The sequence below is a fragment of the Pleurodeles waltl genome, chromosome 3_1 (genome assembly GCF_031143425.1).
Source record: "Pleurodeles waltl isolate 20211129_DDA chromosome 3_1, aPleWal1.hap1.20221129, whole genome shotgun sequence".
NCBI lineage: Eukaryota > Metazoa > Chordata > Amphibia > Caudata > Salamandridae > Pleurodeles > Pleurodeles waltl.
Window position 1 is genome coordinate 834,647,816 of NC_090440.1, and position 21,560 is coordinate 834,669,375.

At 42.8% G+C, this 21,560-nt stretch overlaps 1 protein-coding gene across 2 annotated transcripts in view; it reads right to left on the reverse strand.

Annotated features, from left to right (window-relative positions):
- USH1C (USH1 protein network component harmonin) overlaps positions 1 to 21,560 on the reverse strand; it is a 605,394-nt gene that overhangs the window by 124,654 nt on the left and 459,180 nt on the right. Inside the window, exons 21-22 of one of the 2 annotated variants that reach the window (XM_069223746.1) lie at positions 8,412 to 8,525; positions 3,053 to 3,115 (exon numbers count right to left, since the gene is read on the reverse strand). The exons of the other annotated variant lie outside the window; for it this stretch is intronic. Of the exons in view, the coding sequence (XP_069079847.1) occupies positions 3,053 to 3,115; positions 8,412 to 8,525 (177 nt within the window). The remainder of the gene's footprint in view (positions 1 to 3,052; positions 3,116 to 8,411; positions 8,526 to 21,560) is intronic. 2 annotated transcript variants of the gene reach the window in all.

Sequence of the window (21,560 nt, forward strand, 5' to 3'; positions counted from 1 at the left end):
TTCAGCTCAGGCAGCCAGGAGCTAGACATGCGCAATTTGTCCAGGCTCCTGGCTGCCAGAGCTGAACTTTTCTGGGCTGAGGAGGTCACAGCTCCTATGGGCATGAATGACCACCTCGGCTCAGCAAAGGTGCCTCGAGGCCCTCCCCGTCAGTGACGAGGGGAAGCGTCACCCATTGACTCCGACCTGGGCGCTTCAGGTTTAAGCTCTGAAGCACCCAGGGTGAGTGTCAATCAGTGACACCTCCTCACAGAGGGGGGTGGGGTCAGAAGTCTCACTGACCTCATCCCACTCTGTGGCGAATTTGGGACTGCTGCCTTCAGCCAGTGAGGGAAGGCAGCAGTCCCTATCCTCCTGGGATGTCCGAGCTGAAGGTAAGTGTGTGTGTGTTCTTTAAATGAATGTTTGGTGCGTGCATGTATGCTTGAATGTTGATGAGTGCTGTGAATGGATGTGTGTGTGAATGAATGAGTGTGTGTGCTCCCCACCCACCCCCCTCCCTCCTGAAATTACCAGCCATCACTGCTACTAATCCATTACAGCAGGCATTAGAGGAAGCAGCCATTTCTCTAGCATATAAAACAAGGCATGCGGCGTTGAGGAGAAAATTATTAACAGATTGGGAAGGAAGACACCTTCAACAGGTCAATGTATTGCCTTGAAGAAGCTAAACAACACTTACTGATAGCTGATTGAAGGTTCTTAGATGGACAACAGAGCCAAACTGTGCTCCACAAAGTGATAACTGGTCAAAATCAAGGCCATCATAAATTGAACAAAGATGAGTGAGTGTAGCATCCTTTCTGAACCATTACCCACAGCTCAAAAGGGAAAAATGCAATTGTATCATGAGTTTGATTGACCCTTACTACACCATACAATATGTCATTTATCATTGCAAACATTCATACAAAGGTGCTTTGTTTCTGTTTATCCAAAGTGAGATAGTTCTGCCCGCACTTTCCCATCACTAGAAGTGGCACAATCTGTTTCACCTATTGTGAGTCCAAAGAAAACAACATAACAGTGGAAGGACTATAGAGGGCCTGGGAAGAATGGAAATATTCTGAAGAATACCTTTGTTAATGTTCACATGGGTAGTCAGGTACATGTTAACAATCATAGAGATAGAGAGTTCCAGCTCCACCATCAATTACTACATCAATTCTACACATTAATTGATCCTAAGTGTTACACCCAAGCCATGTATACTCTCAAGTCATGCCCAAGGTTTCTTCTCGTCACCAGTCTTAATCATGCCCAATGTATTTAGTGACCTGAAGCCTTTATGATAAGAGCAATGAAATTATGTTACCCTAGTTTAGTTCGAGCTAACATAGATTTTTCACATAGTTGACATGTTTTGGTGAACACCTACAACTTGTAAAAACTCACTATATTGTATGTTTTACATTGCATGATAAAATATTGCATCTTCCACATCAACCTACCCACTGCATTGCATGTGAAGTGTAAGTAATTAGATGTTGAGTTAAGAATATTAATTAAATCTATATTTACCTTGATTATGCACTGGTAGGAGATCTATTGGATGGAATTTTATTGAAGGGCAGTATTTATTAAATACTTATGTTTTAGTGTTATGCAGCTGTATAACTGTTATGAGAAAGAGGGTTATTTGTTACGGTGAATGTTAGTGCACCCTAAGTAAGGATGTCACTATTCCTGTTAGGTCAAGTAAAAGTTTCAGTAATTTAAATGGTTGCTAAGGCACAGAGCAGACATGCTTAACTTAACAAATTGTGTAAAGCATTCAGAACTTCTAAAACAGTTAAAAAGTCAAAAACACAACATAATAATCCACTCCAATTTAAAACAAAATCGAGAATATTTTAATAACTAAAATTACATGAAAACACCAAAAATCCAAAAAGAGGAAACAGTGATATTAATTTTTTAAGTTTGAAATAAAAATAGCACCAAACAAAACAAAGCTCTAACCATGGGCAAAGAGTTGAGCTAGACCAGGATGAGGATAAGGTTTGAGGCCAACTGCAGGGGAGGGTGGGTCAGATACGAGGGGAGAGGGGGCAAGTCACTCTGACCCAGCTCCTGGGCAGTTCCCCATTGTAATCCTACAACAGTGAAAATAGCTTTTGGTGCCCTATTATTGTGAGGATAGGTTTTACTCTAAAAATGTACATGTCCCACTATTAAATATCATGCATACTGCTCTAAAGGAGGGTTTGAGCCTGCCAACAGGGATTATTTTGACAGGTCGAATTTGCATTTAAACCTGCACAGCCAGGTTACTGGTGACTGGCCTGCAGTCATGTAGAGCTATTTAATTTACAGGCCCTGGGTAAACTTTTTACCATGTACTATAAACTCATAACTTTGTAATTAAATATGGCAATTAGGAGTAAGGCCAATTTCAGAATGTTTAGGTGTCAGAGCACATGCTCTGGGGCCAGGTTAACAGTGTCCCTGTGCAAACAGTAAAAAAACATTCCAATAAAAATGGAGGTAATCTGCAAAAAGAGGCATTTTCCTACAACCATGTAATCATTTGAGTATCCATTTTCGCAAAGCCAAAGTACAGTAGTAAAATTATCAGCTCATTCGTCACCATCTTGACGACCAGATGTAGCCACATGGTAATAACTGACAAACTGTGACTGTTTAAATGTTTTAGATAAAGTGGTACATAAGTACCCCCCAATTCATATCATGTTTACCAGTTCATTGAAAACACATAATGACAGAAGATACAAACAATGGCACGGGCACTGTGACAGCATCCTGGGAGCTCTATTAGAGGAACAACGGAGGGCTTAAAAGCAGAGTGTCTATTCATGCGCACAACATAAGCCAATACAAAAACATGCACTATCTCATAGAGAAGAGAGGACGCGCAGCTGAAGGTATCACAGAAGACAGCAGAGGCATTCTGCTCTGAGCAATTAGGACTGACCCTTTCCAGGTCCTTAGCTCAGTCAACAAATGCAGAAGGAAAGTAGTGTAGAATGCATTCACAACCCAAACAAGAAAGAGCACCGCACACAGGGAACGAAAAGGTATGCGTTATTACTTGTTTTTTGTTCGACCTAAACGAGGAATTGTAAACCACCATCCGTTTTAACATCTCAGGTTGCTGTAAGATAAACACAGTCCGCCCTGGTTATTTCGCGTAAAACTAAAGGACAATACAATGCATTTATATACACAAGTCAACACGACACGCAGTGCGCAATAGCTTGTGCTTGGCTTCCCGACCCCCTTTTTTATGTTCATTTATTTGATCTTTTTTTTTTTTTACTTTTGGATATAAACGTAATTTTTAAAATGAAATACAAATCCTCTTTTCTTGATGTTTCATGGCTGAGATTCAAAGCTCTCCCTCTTCTGTCACTCTTAACTTAGTCACATGTTAGTGCATTTATCAGTCAGAACGTTCAGTCACAGAGCGCTTATGTGCTTAAGAGGGTTTATGTGCTTAATACGTGTTCTCGTTTTTGAAAGCTTATGCTAGTATATTGTTTTCTCATGGGAAAAGAGTGTTGTGTAGGGACAAGGAAATGTTACATTTGAGGAAAAATGAAAAAACATCTAAAAAAACGTACGTCTTTAAAATAATAAACAGGTGCATGAGTGGCAATGGAAGGAAGGAGGTGCATCCTGACGTCAGAAAACAGGAGGTGTGATATGTGATGTATATTCTGTAGTTTATCGGGGCTCACGCCAGGATGAGTGCAAACATTTACCAAGTGGTTTAGAAGAGATTCACTTGATGTTTGTCTAGGGAAATCAAATCTTTCCTTTTCGTGCATTACTATATTACCAATAATAAAAGTTTGCACATTTAAAGTAATAATCCTCTAATTTAAAGACCAGAGTGTTAATGAAACCACGCTGAAAGCGCGAAATGTGGCCTAACATCCCAGAATACACGGCAGAGCGCCAGAATCAATCGGGAATAAAAGTATGGAAAATCTTGGGCATACCTCCTGGTCCTGAAAGTGCTGAAATTTGGGAAAAATATACTCCGAAACGCACTAACTGGGAGGAGGCACAGAGACAGATGTGGAGTCACAAACAGCAGCACATGATTCTGAGAGGTGTTAAGAGTGGACACAGAGTCAATGGAAGGCAACCAGTACACATGTATTATTCTTTTTTTTAACTCTACCCTGAAAGAAATTGGCAAGGAAACGCCAATAAAGCACTATGGCTTACTTAGTTGATCAGAAACAGATGTATATTGATAGCTTAGATCTTAAGCCACAATGTGTATTCAGCATGTCTCGGGGGGGGGGGGGGGGGTAATTCACTTGCTGGACGACCTTAAGTGTAGCCCCACATGCTTCAATTATAATGACATATCTCAGAGGGTCAGTGTACCTGCTGCAGAACACTGCATTTAGCATGTAGACCACAGCTTTGTAGTCCTCGTGAGATCGCTCATTGGTTTCATGATTGCTTTTAGAGAGCCTGATGTAACCTGCAAGTCACAGGTTACAGTTATGCTGAAATACCTGAAATACCTAATTAAGAGGAACTATGAGGTGTGACCATGGAGGACTAATAGAGACCTCCAGGTGTTGCTTGAGAATGTGAAAGTGGGCAGGGCTGGACTGGGAACCCAAAGCAGCACTGGCAAATTTTTATCAGACCAGCCCCCATAAGGCGCACAGCAAGCAAGCACATCGAGTGAGCCTGACTACTTCAATGGGGCTTTTGGGTTAGCGGGGGGATTCTCCCCACAAGAAAATTTGAGAAAAAATGGCAAACACTGTGCATTCTAGATCACATTTTTCATCATGTATTCAATTGTATTAGCTTTTAAATCATAGTAAATGATGACCTTACAGTGCACCATGATATGGCAATCTGTGTTGGGGCTTTTCAATGATTCCCACACTATCATCCTCCAAAATCCTTTCGTCTGTTCATCTCTCACATTTATTTAATTTGATTTATAGCAGGTCTCACGCCAGTGTGTGTCGGAGCACCTTACGTCATGCACACATACAGAGACAGTGAATCACACGTGTGTTAAATCAGTGTATATAAAAAAGGAGGCTACAAAGTATGGGATTCACGTCATTCATAGTGGTAGACATTTCATAAGAGTGCTTGGTATGGAGAAGCATAAACTCAGTATTCAGGATGTAACACAGTAGCTAGGGTGGGCTTTACTAGTAAGAATGTAATTCTATCCAAATAAACCCTTTCTAGCAACATTAGAATAATAAAAGATTGGGAACAAACATAACTTTCTAACTTGTACTGCACAGTTTGCATGCAGCTCTTTGATACAGTTCATAGCTCACTGTGCTAGATTATGACTGTAACCTATGAACTGCACAGTAACAAAAGGATCTTTGTGACAAAAGCAGTACCCCACTGAGCTGTAGCAATATATTAATGTTCGGTGTTCTGCGAGGTTCACGTGCTTTGCAGCAGGCATTTTTTTAACCCTGTGCACTACCTTAGATGAGTAAAAGCTGTGACTAGACACAACTCTGATCTCTCTACCAAAGGTACATTAATCACAAGAGTTGCCTTGAGGCTTTCACTGCTGCCTGAAAACTGCTGGTTATACAAGGAACTCTGCAGCGGGTGCTTTTATTTAAAACTGCTATATTGCTACAAAAACGGTCCTGGTAACAAAATCAGCCCCACCCTTCCATTCTCCAGGAGAAAAGCCTGTCACTCAGTAGGGCCAGTTGGGCCTTGAAAGTGGGACAGGAAACAGTTGACTGTGGTGGGCCTCACCTGCAACCACTGGCTCAAATTAACAGTGGTAGTAGTCTTGTTGAGCACGTGTTACCCCTACATAAACTGCTGTTTCTAGTCTGAAGTTTGTATTTTTCAAAATATTTTCACACTTCTCTTTGACAAGAAGGACTCAGTTTCTCAGTGAAGATTAATTATATATGAAAATAAATAAAGGCCACATCGACACTTCTTTTATTGCAGCTGTGTCGACACTAACGTGATCCAAAACTCAAGCGATTTGGCCAACAAACAATAAATCATGAGACATATAATGATGAAAATATTTAGATATTCACATACTTTACTCACCATGATTAATTTTGTTGGTTTTTATAGAAATATATGTTAAATACTTCAAAAAACAATATTCTAAAACAAGAAAACGCAGCCATGCAATATTTAATCATTAACTAGCTATGCAACAGGGAAATTGGTCTATTAAATCACACACCTGTAGAAATATATTTAAAGAATTAAAAAATAAACCAGCTATGTGATGAAAATGTTGCAATGGTAAACTTCAATGGTCTGAAATTTATGGCAATGAAGGAATCTATATTTGTAATACTGATAGTGTAGGTTACAAAGCTGATGTAAGCATTTATTAGGATATTTTGCCCATAAGCTTGTTTAATGGACATGACGTTCTTATTAAAAACTTAATTGAAATACTGGCAATAGACTACCTTGAGTAGAAAATGTCTTGTGTGCGGAGAAAATGTCCCTTGGCTAATTTTTTACTCGAACCAGTTTCCCATAGGCAAAAGTAATGTGAAATTTCACATTTCTGGAAATGGCTATAAGCTTGACCGTTATGAAAAAATTGTGAATTGAGTGAGATCATGTGGGCCTAACAAAAAACTCACATAGGCATTTTCAGCTCCTAACAGTGATCTATCCTTAGTCAACCCGAGTGACGTAAAATGGTTCCTCGTTTAACTTGATGCCACTTAAGGCAGATTGTGTCTCGGGTGTTTGTTTAGCACTATTCTTGAACCAGAGAAAATGAAGATATAAGTTTGTTTTTTAATATATTTACAGAGGTTAAAGCTCCACGATTAATTTCCGAGTCAAATGAACACTAATGTACTTAATGCTTGAAAACATTTGATAAGAGGGAAATGCAGCCATTCAGCTGGCCTTCACCCAGCCTGCTTTTGTTGTACTTGAAAAGGTGCGTAGAAGCGCAGGGCAGTCAGTCACAAGAGTGAAACAGCCAGCCTCAGATATAAACTTACTTCTCCTAGACCATCGTCTAACAAATTACTTTTGACACCGGAAATTCAACCATTAAGTACATTACTGTTAATTTTGATCAATACATCAGGCAGCTGAGGGCCAAAACACATACTTAGGACATAACTTTTGACATAACTTTTTAAGCCAGCATCCTCTATGGCAGAACATTTCCTATAGGATTTCTGTGTGTTCGCTCTCAAGAACTACTATGGGCGCTTATACATGTTTTATAGACTGTTCATGCTTCTGTACTTCATAAGGTCATTGCGCTATCACTTGCCAAAATGACCAGTGTGACTTCACTTTTGCTGTTAGGGTTACTTTTTTCTAAAGGGTTAAAGACCATTAGTACCCACAAAACGTATAGTACCATATTTAAAAAAAATAACTATGCACGGCCGGAAGATTACTTCTGTTCTGCTGAATTGTAGGCGAACCTGTGCACGCTGGTTTTAAGAGGCAGTTCTGCAGGTCCGACCTTGTTCTGAGTGCTACAAAATGCAGATTCTGAAATTGCCTATTGGCTGAGCTTAGGGCAACCCCGAGGATGAGGGCTGTGAGAACTGAGGACCAATGGAGTACACTAGTCCAGATGATCTTCATAACAGAAGGGATATCTGGAGCTATGGTAGATGGTTATTACAACCTAAGCATGAAGGAATGAACCACAGGCAGAAGGAATGACACAGGCACAATGTATCGGCATGTGGTGTAGAACCCAACCACAAATCACTTTATGTTACATGCAGTTCAGTCAAGGTTATAGACGTGCAGTGTGTGGGTGTGCCTCCTGATACCAGCTGCCGTCTCCGAGAGTTGAGATCTCTTCTGTCACTCTGTGTATGTCTTCCAGAAGCATCCTCATCACTGATTATAATGCATACATGTTATGCCTTATTTCTAGTCAGAAGCTTAAAGTAGGAGCTATTTAACCCATACACTATCTACATGGACCTTCTCTGCCCTCTGCATTTACAACATCGCAAAGCAAATGGGGGAAATCTCCAAAGTAAGAAGACTGAGCTTCCTCCAATGGCAGTCAGTGTAACAGAACGAACTAGGAGTCCCACTTTGTAATACCAGCAGCATGTGTACTTCTATAACAGCAGCTTCTGCAATATGGGCCCATATTACCTGAAGCTGGTCAATGCTGAATAGAAAGATGAAAAGTTGACCTACCTTGCATGCTAGAGGCCTTATTACACTCCATTCCCATCGGAAAAGACTAGTGAGCGATTAGATGAAGAATAATACATTTATTACACCCGAAATGTATATTTTGCACAGAACAACCACTACTTAAAAACCTTACCATCTTTGTAGATCGTCTTATAAAACAAACGTTTATCTGCAGTTTGTCAAAAACAATAATCACACCTTCACAGCATCCTTCAAAGCACTCGTAAACTGTAAAAATGCACTTATCTTACCAGATTGTCTGGTTTGATTGCTGGCCTAAGCGTGAAATTAGGGTCAGGGGGCAGCATGACGGGTTTAGACATTACAACAGGTCGACGTTGGGTAGGAGGACTTGGAGCAAATTGCTATGAAGGTTTAATTTTAGAAAATGATACAGGATGTTAGTACAAACACAATGCATAGCATGCATAACTACATAAATAACAGAACATAATCCACACATCACACCATCACCAAAAGAAAATCTACCAATTAACAGTTCAATATATCTAGTATAAACTAGGTCTATGCAAAATCATAATTCACTGGTGACCGCTTGTAAAGGAGACAAACGTCTAGGGTGAAATTTGTCACAAAAACGAATTCCAGCATATTTTCCAAGGAGAAATTGATTACAAGAGAAGTGAGCTATGATGGGTTTTCTTCACTCCTATGATACATTTTGCAAAAGTATTTTTACTCTTTGCCAAAGTCATGTAGGTGCTGAAGATTTAAAAAATGCTTCACTGAAGATGACAAACGGAGCTTTTGGCAATTTCGAACACCCTATGCATAGTAGTGCTGAATGACAAGAACAATCTGAATAGATAACATTGTCTTTAGGTCTTGTTTACAACCGCATTTGCTGTCTTTTGTCAAAAGGTATATTGTGTGCAATACCATTAATTATAGTAGACTTTGAGAGTGCTCATTGCTATTAAATGGTCAACTTCCTTGTCCAACTTTTCAGCTTGCTTCTTAGCCAATGAGTTTCCTTCCTTTTCTTATCCCTCCCTTGAAACACAGCTGACTTACAGTAATTTTGATTGGATGATACACATTCTCCTTCCATTCGGGGAAATATTTAATTTTTTTGGTCATACTCCCACTTAGTGAGATTATTTGCATTTTCAGGCTCTCTCTCTTCCTTGTGCTGCTTCTTCCTCACATCTCTACCTGTGCCTGCAGCATGCCGACGCTGATCCCCGGCGAAGGTGAAAAGGGGAGCTGCATCTGCTGGCAAGAACACGGTCCCTCGGGTAAGAGTCAACCGCAGCAGAAGCCTCAAGGCTGAATGAGTCCTCTCAGAAGCTTGTGTCCCGGGGCAGTAGAGTACCTCAATGGTCACCAGGGGCACAACAAATCAGGAAGTAATGCGGATATCTGAAAAACCCTTGGGCTTAAATGCCCCTTCTTGTTGCCCTGCCGGACACCCAGACAACCTCGCTGACCGGTGACAGCCAATGGGCGCCAAGTGCAGCTCCTTGGGTGTCTCAGAAAAGCTCGTGAAATTTGAAAGAAAACATCAGCGTGGCAAATGTCGTTGGTGTGCCCCAACCCAGGCGGGGCCTCACTATTATGGCATCACCCTTCTGATCATTCTCCTCACATCGAGGGAAATAATTTCCTTTTTCTAAGAACACTTAATGGGAGTATTTGTACTTGTCCTTCTACTGCTTCTCCCTCACTTCTCTGTTGCACTCTGCATATTGCTTCCCCTGAGCATCAGTTGATTTCACTGCCGTTTCCCATTCCACTCAGATTTTTTTTCTATTTTCTCTTGCACTCTCTTTGTTTAGAAGGCCCAGAAACTAAAATTTGCCACAGGGCCACTCCTTTCTATAAAATGCTCTCTTGTGCTCTGTCTATTATAATCTACTGCTTCAAGATGAGTAGCAGCCATTTCGGAATGGTAAATTAAAAGTAGGAAAGCAAAAAAAGGGCCTTAACAGTGTCCTGACAGATACATGAGCATACATTGTGATGCATGGATGAACGTATTTCATCACACTGGGTAGCCATTTTCTATTTTCTTTTTGCCGATTCTCCTCTGCATCAGCAACAAGCACCGGCAAAACCAAAAGTTCACCTGATGCGTTTCAAAGACAAGACCTAATATCTTTGTCAGTACTTGTTTCATTTGACTGTATAATCACATTTGCGATCTGTGACTGGTTGGTTGATTGTATTACATTTATTGCAATTTCTGCTACTCAGCAGTTAATTGCTTTTTTGATGAATGCACAGAAGGCTGCCTTTTAGCATGTCATGCTACTACATAAACTAGACTAGGGGATTAAACGAACACAATTTTGCACAATTTTGCACTAAAGGCCAGCTCACTAAGAATCCTTATATCATACAACATGTAATGTTACAATGTGTGTGGCGGATGCATCTACTTTGTATGACAATGAGCTCAACGAAAGTGAACTCCTGCAATGCGGTGCAGATGAATTTCTTATAACAAAACTGCACCAGGTAAACCATGCATAGCAAAAGAGCAGGGGTTTTAGACCATCACTGGAACTGGCCAAGACGTGCATGCCCCTCAACAGAGGACGTTTTCTGCAACGCAAACAGACCCTTCACCGCCCCTGGGAGTGTTGGGGTGCAGATATGGATAGCACTTCCTAGCATGAGGTAACCGAGTTGGACGTACCACTCATATTGTTGACAAGCACGGTTCTAGATGAGTACATGCCACTGAAAGTGATCAATGTAAATGTGCAAGAGCACATTCTCTGATATCCTGCTTGCCACGGTTTTACACATGATGCAAAGGCATGGACCTGCCCTGTCACACAACTTGACCTGGACAGATTAATTAGCAGCTTCAATCTAGAAGATTGAGCAAAATATAAATGAAACATAATGGTGTAGTAGCAGACATGTTTAATACCACTAGACCACTTTAAACATGAAGGAACAATGAAGGAAAGAGATGTTTAATTCAGATTGAACAATGTTTTATTTCAGTAAGCTGCTTCCACTGACACAACCTTGACTTGCTGGTGACACATGCAGCTTCAATCTACAGCAATGCTGTAGAGCAAGGGTACATTTTCCAAGGAACTCATCTGCTGGACGTCTTAAAAATGACTAAGGGGGTCATTCTGACCCCCGCTGGCGGCGGAAGCTGCCCGCCTGGCGGGGACCGCCAGAAGACCGTACCGCGGTCAAAAGACTGCGGCGGTCATTCTGACTTTCCCGCTGGGCTGGCGGGCGACCGCCAAAAGGCCGACCGCCCGCCCAGCGGGAAAGCACCAGCAACGAGGAAGCCGGCTCCGAATGGAGCCGGCGGAGTTGCTGGTGTGCGACGGGTGCAGTTGCACCCGTCGCGATTTTCAGTGTCTGCTAGGCAGACACTGAAAATCAATGTGGGGCCCTGTTAGGCATGGGCACTGGCATGGGCACTGCAGGGGCCCCACGACACCCGTTCCCGCCAGCCTGGTTCTGGTGGTGAAAACCGCCAGAACCAGGCTGGCGGGAAGGGGGTCGGAATCCCCATGGCGGCGCTGCTTGCAGCGCTGCCATGGAGGATTCACAGGGGCAGGGGAAAACCGGCGGGAAACCGCCGGTTTCCCTTTTCTGACCGCGGCTCTACCGCCGCGGTCAGAATTGCCCTTGATGCACCGCCAGCCTGTTGGCGGTGCATCCTCCAACCCCGGCCCTGGCGGTCCATGACCGCCAGGGTCAGAATGACCCCCTAAATGTATTGTTACCCGTTCAAGGGGAAAAACAAAATATTTAAAAGTAGTACAAAAGCACTGATGAGGTGTGAACACCAAGAGAACAGCAGGAAATGCCAACTGGGGAACAGCAATGAATATTGCAGAAGAGCTGGCTGCACTGGGGCCCAGAGATACAAGGGCCACTTCACCTTAGTAGTGGTTGATTTTACTAGAAAACGAGGGGCCCAATTTCCTTGCTTGCATTAGGGCCCACGTTGCCCTTGCAATGCCACTGCAGGTCCATGTACAAACGAAAGTTGAATACAGGAGGGTTAAATGTTATCACATCCTTCAGTGAACCAGGTTTGCTTCAGCAATGATCAGTGTCACACCTGCATTCAAGCACTAATCTGCCTAAATCGGGAATTTGTGCTGTGCAACTAGAACTTCTCCCATGACCATGAGGCCAGCTGAAGAATGTAACTATGAGCCAACACCAGCGACCACACACATTTCCACAACCAAGCCTTTGGATTGTCATTGGTTGCCCTCATGACTACGGAGCTCATAGCCATTGAGAGAGGCAGCAGTGAGAGAGCTGAAAATTCAGCCCTTACAGGAATAAAAGGAGGAGGTGTGGGCAAACTCAAAGATGCAATAAAGGAAGAGGGCAGAGAGAAGTGGAGTAAATACATGAAATCCTCTATTAAGCAACAAAGTGCAGTACTGAACTCAAATCCTCAACTAGGAAAATAATAATTACTGAGCCCAAACTAACACTCAAAAGCGGTAGAAGGGCGAAATGATGAGCAAACAGAATTAAGGCCAACTACTCAATGTTGTCTAGTAGACCTAGATTTAGTACAATACATATTTCTCCTTAAACTAAAGTTAGAACCAAAACCTATTGTGTAAACCAAGGCTTTGGCTTAGTTCTACAAAGTTTAACTTTCCCACCCATGAATCCTGAACTTGATTCTGCACACCAGTACTTGAGCATGTAAGTTCGGGTTGTTCTAGCCCCACACAACCATGCTCAACATACCTGTCAATGTGGTGTCTGTGCTTTCTGAGTTTTAATAATCACTTAAAATGGGTCAGGGATGCAGTAGTATTTCAAATCAAACTTTGTTCTTTAGAATATCACACACAAGTACTGCACTACAAAAAGAAACACACAGAATACAATTAAAAGAGCACTAATGCATGACACTAACAGCAAGAATATTATTAAAATTGTTAACATGGTTGGAATGTCGTTGGTTACCTAACACCCCAAAGACTACTGCTATGCACTACACCATGACAGCGTGGAGAAGCTAACTTGCATGTAGAGTTTCTTGGGATTCAGCATGCTGCATATCTGTTCACAGCAGAGAAAGTGTGGTTATCAGAGTTAGACTTTGACCAGGAGGGAGTTTTCCCTCTAAAGGAAAAGACACATCGGCTGGGTTCAGCTCTTCATATTTCCTAATTGGCTCAGCATCAGCTTTCAGAACGGAATGGATGCTGCAGCAGTATTGCAGTCTTGCAGGACGTCTGGCAGGATCTCATGTGTTAATCTGGGTTAAAGACTTCTCTCTTAGTGACCACTTCATAGGTTTTTTTTTTAGTATTGGGCATTGACCTTTACTCTACATCGGCGATTTTCCACTTAGTTCCAGATATAACCAGTATGAACCAGTATGACTGTTCAAGATTAGGCTGTATAAACCAGTATGACAAAGTAAATCAGTTCACACTACATTGTGTACATTATACATTCTCAGTCTGGCCTTGGAACTTGGATAATAGGGAACTTGTCTCAGACACATTTCACCTTAGGTGTTTGTCAAGGTCATTGTCTGGATGATTTGACACTTTCACAGGCTTCTTGAAAGATAATGATGTGGTATCTGGGTCAAAGGCAGCTAAGCTAACTTAACGATCAGGAACATAATAGAGTCTTGACTTTAGATCTTTATGACAAAATCACTTGCTGGCCTTAGCAACTGGGATAAGCTCAAATAATAATAATAATGGCACAGCAAAGTACAAGATCCAGAGGAAACTTGCAGCATGTAAACAGACCAGGAAACAGAATATAGGCTCACTAAAAGCGCCCCATCTCTCAAGTACTATGTTATGATGGTAGAAATGGTAACAATGAATAGTTCCAATCAAGGAATAGAAAAACAACTGTTCAGAGTGATTAGAATAGAGCCGGAGCCACAAAAACATTGGGTGGGAAAGAGTAACTATGCATCCTCCTGGAGTCGAATAAAACATCAGGGTGCAGAAACAAGGCGGATGCTGTGAGTAGAAGGGTACTTGGGAACAGAGGGTTGGTATTGCAGCTGGCAATATCATGAATAACGCAAACACTCAAAGCAGAGTTGATTACCTGGTGACTCCAAATGTGACTTGTTAGAAATGGGGTTTCTGGTTGGCTAGGGTATGCACCTCAGCCAGGCAGAACTTACCCACTCTAGTCAGGGCAAGGGAGTTACACGTCCAAGATAACCCCTGCTCACCCCCTTGGTAGTTTGGCACGAGCAGTCAGGCTTAACCCGGAGGCAATGTGTAAAGCGTTTGCACAACACACACAACACACGTGATGCAATATCCCCACCACAAAGGAAACACAACACCAGATTATATGAAAATATACTGTATTGTACACAAGGCAATTATCAGACCAAACATCACATATCAGTACTATCCTGCTACCTTGGCAGTTTTCAGAACGTTACACATTAGTTACTCTGCAACCTAGCAGTAGTCATACATAACACAAAGGTTACTCAGTATTCTGCAACATAAGAAGTAGTCAGGAAAACACGTTATTATATCACAGCACTTGTCATAAGAATATCATAAAATGCCCATAGTAGGAACATTAGAAAACATATGGCAAGTTAGAAAAACATATTAGCAAGCAGGTCCATAAAAGAAACATTTGCATACACATATGTAAAAACATTAAACGCAGGTAGGTAATATATGAATCAAAGAAAAGTCTGTAGAAAGAACTTTGGATTGCAACTACATTGGTCCTTTAAACAGTACCTGGTTGGATGAAGGCACCTCCAGTGCCTAGAAGGCGAACAGTGGGGCCCCCGGCGCTCCTATGTGCAAAACGGGGGCCTCCCTTATACTCTGGGGTCAGAGGAGGGCGACATGCACCTCCTCTCTTTTATAGACAGGCCCCTCCGGGGACCGTGATTACTGGGGGGCCCCCAGGGTCTCAACCGGCCCTCACAAGGGGGGCCAAAGCCAGCAAAAACAACTTAGGGCAGGAGGGGGGCACCACACACCCCCTCTGGTTTAATGACAGGCCCCTCCCGGGACCCGCGATCTCTGGGGGCCCCCCCCGGCCTCCACTGGCCCTTCCACCAAGGGGGGCCCACAATAATGCCTGTTTTACCTAACAGCAGAAAAGGAGCGTCCTGCTCCTAACGCAGAGGCCAGGGGGAAGGGGGCACTCCCTGCGCCTTCCCCTGGTCCTGCCGTGAAGCCACAAGAAGATCGGACCCCTCCTGGGGCCCGAGCAGACACTCGCCTGCTCTCGATGCGGTGCGCAAGTGTTCTTCCAGCTTCCCGGGCCGCTGCGGTGATCTTATTTAAAGGGGCACAAAGCAGCCAGGAGCCTACGAGCTCCCAAGGTTCCATAAGCGCGCTGCAAACCACAGAGAAGCACCCCTCGTGAAGAAATGGATGAAGGGATCAGGGGCCACAGCACCCTGCCTCTGGGGAGCAGAGTCTTAAGACAAGGTCCTCAGGTGAAGGGCCCAGCTACAGGCCAGCACAAGGGAAAGGCAGCAAGTGGCAAGTCCTTCACAGTGACCAGGCAGGTCACAGGTCAGCACAGCAGCAGCAGTCCATGGCGGTTCCTGGTGAGTCCTTTCAGCTTTTGGTTTCCAGTTCCAAGATGATTCCAAGAGTCTCCAAATTGTGGGGGAAATTCCCCTGTACTTATAGTCAGTTCTTACAGTGTTTTACAATGGTAGGGAGAGGAGGTTCCAGCCAGTTACAACTGGTTCTGGGAGTGCCCCCTCTCTCCTTTCAGCACAGGCTCCAAACATCAATGGGGGGTTAACAACCCTATTGTGTGAGGCCAGGGCACAGTCTTTACAAATGCAGGTGTGCCCTGCCTCTCCCTTTTCTCAGCCCAGGAAGACTATTCAGTATGCAGATGCACCTCTGTGACACCTCCACCCTCCCTGTGTACAGGCTGTCTGAAAAGTATGCACAAAGCCCCAACTGTCATTCTGCCCAGACGTGGATTGGAGTCAAGCTGCAAAACACCAGAGTCACTACGCACATATAAATGCGCACTTTCGAGAAGTGCCATTTCTGTGATAGTAATAAAAAATACACCCACACCAGTAAGCAGCATTTATTATCACCATCACAACCATACCAAACACGCCTACGCTACCCCTCATAAATCAGACAATACCCCTTACACATAAGGCAGGGCATTTCTAATGCAATCCTATGAGAAGGCAGCACTCACAGCAGTGAGACACCAGTTAGGCTGTTTGTCACTATCAGGACAGGCCACGCAACTTGGCACATGTCCTGCCTTTCTACATACATGGCACTCTGCCCATAGGGCTAGCTAGGGCATACCTTAGGGGTGACTTACATGTAGTAAAAGGGGAGTTCTGGGCCTGGCAAGTAAGTTTAGATGCCAGGTCCCTGTGGCAGAAAACTGCGCACACAGGCCCTGCACTATCAGGCCTGAGACAGGTTTGAAAGCCTACTTCAGTGGGTGGCGCAAGCACCGCTGCAGGCCCACTAGTAGTATTTAATTTACAGGCCCCGGGTATAGAGATACCACTGTACAAGGGACTTATAGGTAAATTAAATATGCCAATTAGGTATAAGCCAATCATACCAACTTTAGATGGGAGAGCACCTGCACTTTAGCACTGGTCAGCAGTGATAAAGTGCTCAGAGTCCTAGAGCCAACAGCGAGAGGTCATAAAAACCAGGAGGAAGGAGGCAAAAAGACTGGGGATGACCCTGCGTAAGGCAAAAAGTCCAACATGACTTTAGGGAATAAATATGAGATTCAGGCCCAGATAGACTGTACAGAAGTAAAGACCAAGAGTCAGGAATGTATCCCGAATAACATAAGAGTAAATTGGGCCTCTCTTGCCAACAATATACTGGTGGCCATAATAGTAAACTTAACAGCTGAGGTCAAAAGCAGCTTCCAGACATCCAAATTCAAGATTCAAGAGGTAGATTTAAGAATATTGTTCTGTCTTCGAGAAAAGATAGATGAGCTGGGAAATGGAAGTAGCGTAATTGAACCCATGTGTGGGAAACAAAGTTGCTGTGCACAAGAAATCGCTCAAATTCATTAAAAAAAAAATCAGTTTTGGAAAATTTAGTGAGGATTAAAAATCATTGCAGAAGGAATGACCCAAGGCTTTTCAAAATATCAGAAGGAATAGAAGGAAGTGAAACAAAAAGCTTTGTAATAGCGCTTCTCAAAAAGTCGGACATTACAAGTTTTAAGCCAATAGGTTTTCGCCCATGTGAAAGCTATTGGCTTTGCCAATGTCTTCTATCCATGTTGTACAGCAGCATGGCTTCTGTTCAGCATGGCTAAAAGTTAGTGGGGTAGAGTGGAGTTGCGTAGAGTAGAGTGGCATAGGGCAAAGTGCCATAGAGTAGAGTGGAGTGCTGTAGAGTGGCATAGATTAGAGTGGCCTAGAGTGGAGTGGCTTAGAGTAGAGTGGCGTAGAGCAGAGTTTTGTAGAGTGGTGGAGAGGGATGCAGGGTAGAGTGGCAGAGTAGAGTGGCATGGCATAGAGTGTAGAAGTGTACATTAGAGTGGTGTACAGGAAAGTGGCATACATTAGAGTGCATAGAGTAAAGTGGCGTAGAGCTGAGTGACATAGTCTGGAGAGGCGTAGAGTGACATAGAGTGGAGTGGGGTAGAGTGGAGTGGCTCAGAGTAGAGTGGTGCTGAGCAGAGTGGCGCAGAGTAGAATAGTGAACAGTGGAGTGGTGTACAGTAGAGTGGTGTAGAGTAGAGTGGTGTAGAGAACAGTGACATAGAGTGCCATAGACTGGCATTATGTGGAGTGAAGTGGCATATAGTGAAGTGGCATAGACTGGAGCAGTATAGTGTGGAGTGGCACAGAGTGGTGAGTGGAGAGGCATAGATTACAGTGATTTACAGTAGATTAGATTTGTATAGAGTGAAATGGCAGAGTGTAGTGTGGTGTAGAGTAGAGTAGTGTAAATTGGAGTGGCACAGAGTGGGGTGGCATAGGGTGAAATGGAGTGGCGCAGAGTAGAGTGGCATAGTGTAGCGTGGCATGGTATAGAGTGGAGTGACTTGAGAGGAAAGGCACTGCGTAAAGTAGTGTAGAGTGGAGTGGTAACAAGTGGAGTGGCACAGAGTGGCAGAAAGTAGAGTGGCATGGAGTAAATTGGCATAGAGTAGAGTGGAATGGCATTGAGTGGAGTAGAGCGGTGGAGAGCAGAGTGGAGTATAGTAGCATGGTTTGGCATAGAGTTAAGTACAGTGGCATGGAGTGGCATACAGTAGAGTGGGGTAAAATTGAATAGAGTAGTGAAGAGGTGTAGAGTGGTGTGGTGTAACATAGTGTTGAGTGGAGGGGCACAGAGTGGAGTAGTGTAAAGGTGAGTGGTTTAGAGTGGAATGGTGTAGAATGGAGTGGTGTAAAGAAGAGTGGTGTAGAGCTGAGTGCATAGAGTGGAGTGACATAGAGTGGCACAGAGTACAGTGGTGTGGAGTAAAGTGACATGGAACAAAGTGGAGTGGCATTGAGTGGAATAGAAAAGCACAGATTAGAGTGGATTAGCGTGGCATTGTTTGGCATAGAGCAGAGTGGAGTGGAGTGGTATGGAGTGGTGTAAAGTGGCATACAGTGCAGCAGGGTGGAGTAGAGAGGTGAGAGTGAAGTGGTGAAAAGTGGCATAGAACAGAGTGGCATAGAGTAGTACAGAGTAGAGCGGTGTAGAGTAGAGTGGTGGAGAATCACATAAATGTGGCATAGAGTAAAGTGGAGTGGTGTATAATAGAGTGGCATAGGGTGGAGTGGTTTAGATTGGGGTAGAGTGGCTTAGAGATGCAGAGTGGAGTACCATAGAGTGCCATTGAGTGGCATAGTTTGGAGCTGAGTGGAGCGAAGTGGAATGCATGGCATAGAGTAGAGTATCGTAAAGTGGTGTACAGTAGTGTACAACAAAGTAGAGTAGAGTAACATGGCATAGGGTAAAGAGAAGTAGAGTGGTGTAGAGTGGCACAGAACAGAGTGGCATAGAGTGGAGTGGTGTAGAGTTGGGTGGCATAGACTGGAGTGCATAGGGTGGAGTGGTGTATGGTAGCATAGAGTTTATTGGCATGAAGCAAAGTGGAGTAGAGTGGCATGGCACTGAGTGGAGTAGAGTGGCGTAGAGTAGAGTGGAGTAGTAGAGTTTGACATATTTGGAACTCCAAAGGCCCATGGCTTTTTTGGAAGAAACTAAGAAACAGCCCAGCTACAGGAGGTTTATGACTACAGGAGTCTAAAAGTATTGCTGAGCCATTCAATTAAAGAGTGGCAGCATAGTAATCTTTTGCCCAGCTAGCTCTGAGGTGGGGCGTATGCTCCAGGAAATGTTGGATGGTATTTGTGGAACAAACTTTCTGTATCAATTCCTGCCCAAAAATACTTTCAAAAGGTTATGTAAAAACTGTTGAATGCAGCTGGTATATTATGTTATGAAGTCAGCGATATGATAACTAGGCAATGAGTAGGGACTCGTCTGGGACACCACAGTTCCTAAAAGAATTAGCGTACCTCTTTAAAAGGAATAAAAAGTAAGGTGGGGGCACCTCACAAATAAATGACAAACTGCTCCCTTGGGAACTATTGAAAGAGCTCGAACCAAAAACAGAAAGCTGAAGCCTCATCTAAGATTATACCATGACTACAAAATGTTGTAATGAGTGCACCCTATAATACCTAGAAAGAAGACACCAACATTTCGACTACTAATGGCAAGTATCTCTATGCACAATATACACCACAATAAAGTTTGCTTCACTAAGAAGAAACCATTTTTTTCACTCTTCACAGAATATACTGGACTCCCAAGAAGACTGCCAGGATGTCAACGCAAACTGAAGAGAGACGTATAGAATGTGACCAATTACAAGTGACATGCACATTTTTCGGCAGGAGATTAAGGCAAGTCTAGTTGCTATAATATTTTGATTTATTTAGGAAGAGTATCTCAAATATCAATGTAGAAATGCTAAAAAAATGATGTCTTTATAATACTCCTGGCCAGATATGAGATATCCAGAAAATGGACTATAATGACTCTCCCACATAAAGACTGATTAATAACGTTACATTAGTTATCAGGGCTAGAAAAGATACGTTTACCTCGTATAGATCTCTTTGGACACACCTGAATAATTGGCCTAATCAGAAATTTGACCAATAATTACACCGGACTGAATACTCTTGGACTATAGAGGTGATTCAGACGAGTCAGGCCTTTTGAGGCTTCGAAGTGAAGATAAAGAATGGATACTGTAGTAAAGGTGACTATCCTTCGAGAGTCAGTACTGTGGGGTAAACAGTAATAATGAATGAGGACTAAATAAAAAAAACGTACCTTAAGCAGGCATCGTATTTCACTTCGGAATCGTACTTACTCCATAAATCACAATTTTCTGTCATTTTGTTTTCTCGTTGCGCAAGCAAGTGATAAGCTGATTATAATGAATTATTGGTCTCCTGAGGCAGTCAAGATCGAAGAAGCCTGTAATTGACTCTCTCTCTCTAGAGCTCCCAGGCACTGCATTATGCATACAATAAAACATTCCAGATATTCAGCTTTTAATTACATGAAAATCACCTGGGGAAATTACTTCTTACATTGGACCTACTGATGGTTCAGTATAGATTTTTTGTAAATACAATTTTAAAGTGTTTTACTGCCGACTGTTAGATAGACCTTGAAGGGAGAAGTGATTTTTCTCTCAGGATTGTCACAGAACTTTCACTGGTTCACATGATAGCCATTATTCAACGCAGGACCAAAGCACCGTAACTTCTGGAGTCTGATGCATGTGAATAGCAGACATCTCGGAAGCATTGTTCTGGAATACAGTGGTAAGATCTGATGTGTTGTTCAACTCAACACTTCTATCGTTTATCAGTTTTTGCTCATTTGTTGTTTTATGGTCGGAAAGGACTCTGCTGTCTTTAAGACCAGATAAACTAGACATTATAAGTAAACATGCGTTCTGGAGGAGCAGATGTTAGTAGCTCATTGGTCACAGAGAGTGCATTAGGAGAAGAAGAAATAAGAACAGAGTTTAGGTATGATATGTCGTGCTCGATAATAAAGAAACACCATAACGTATCTGTCAATGTGGAAGTGCAGAATCGGTCAAAGTGCTGAATAACGACTGACCTCAGTGTAAAAGCCAAGTATATTCACGTGAGTCTGTAAGTAAGACATATATATTCATCTGAAGGGAGATGAGGGCAAATCAAAATCCGTTTACAGACTTCTATTGAAATCAAAAAAAGGCTGTCAACATCTACAGTCACAAATGTTTAAAAATAATTTTGAAGCTGCCCTGTGAATCATGAATGAGATCACTGATCGATGGTCATTATGGATTTGTTTCAAATGAAATATTTCAATGTCACATTTTCAATCAACATAGGATTATGGTTCCTGGTCATTTCAGCA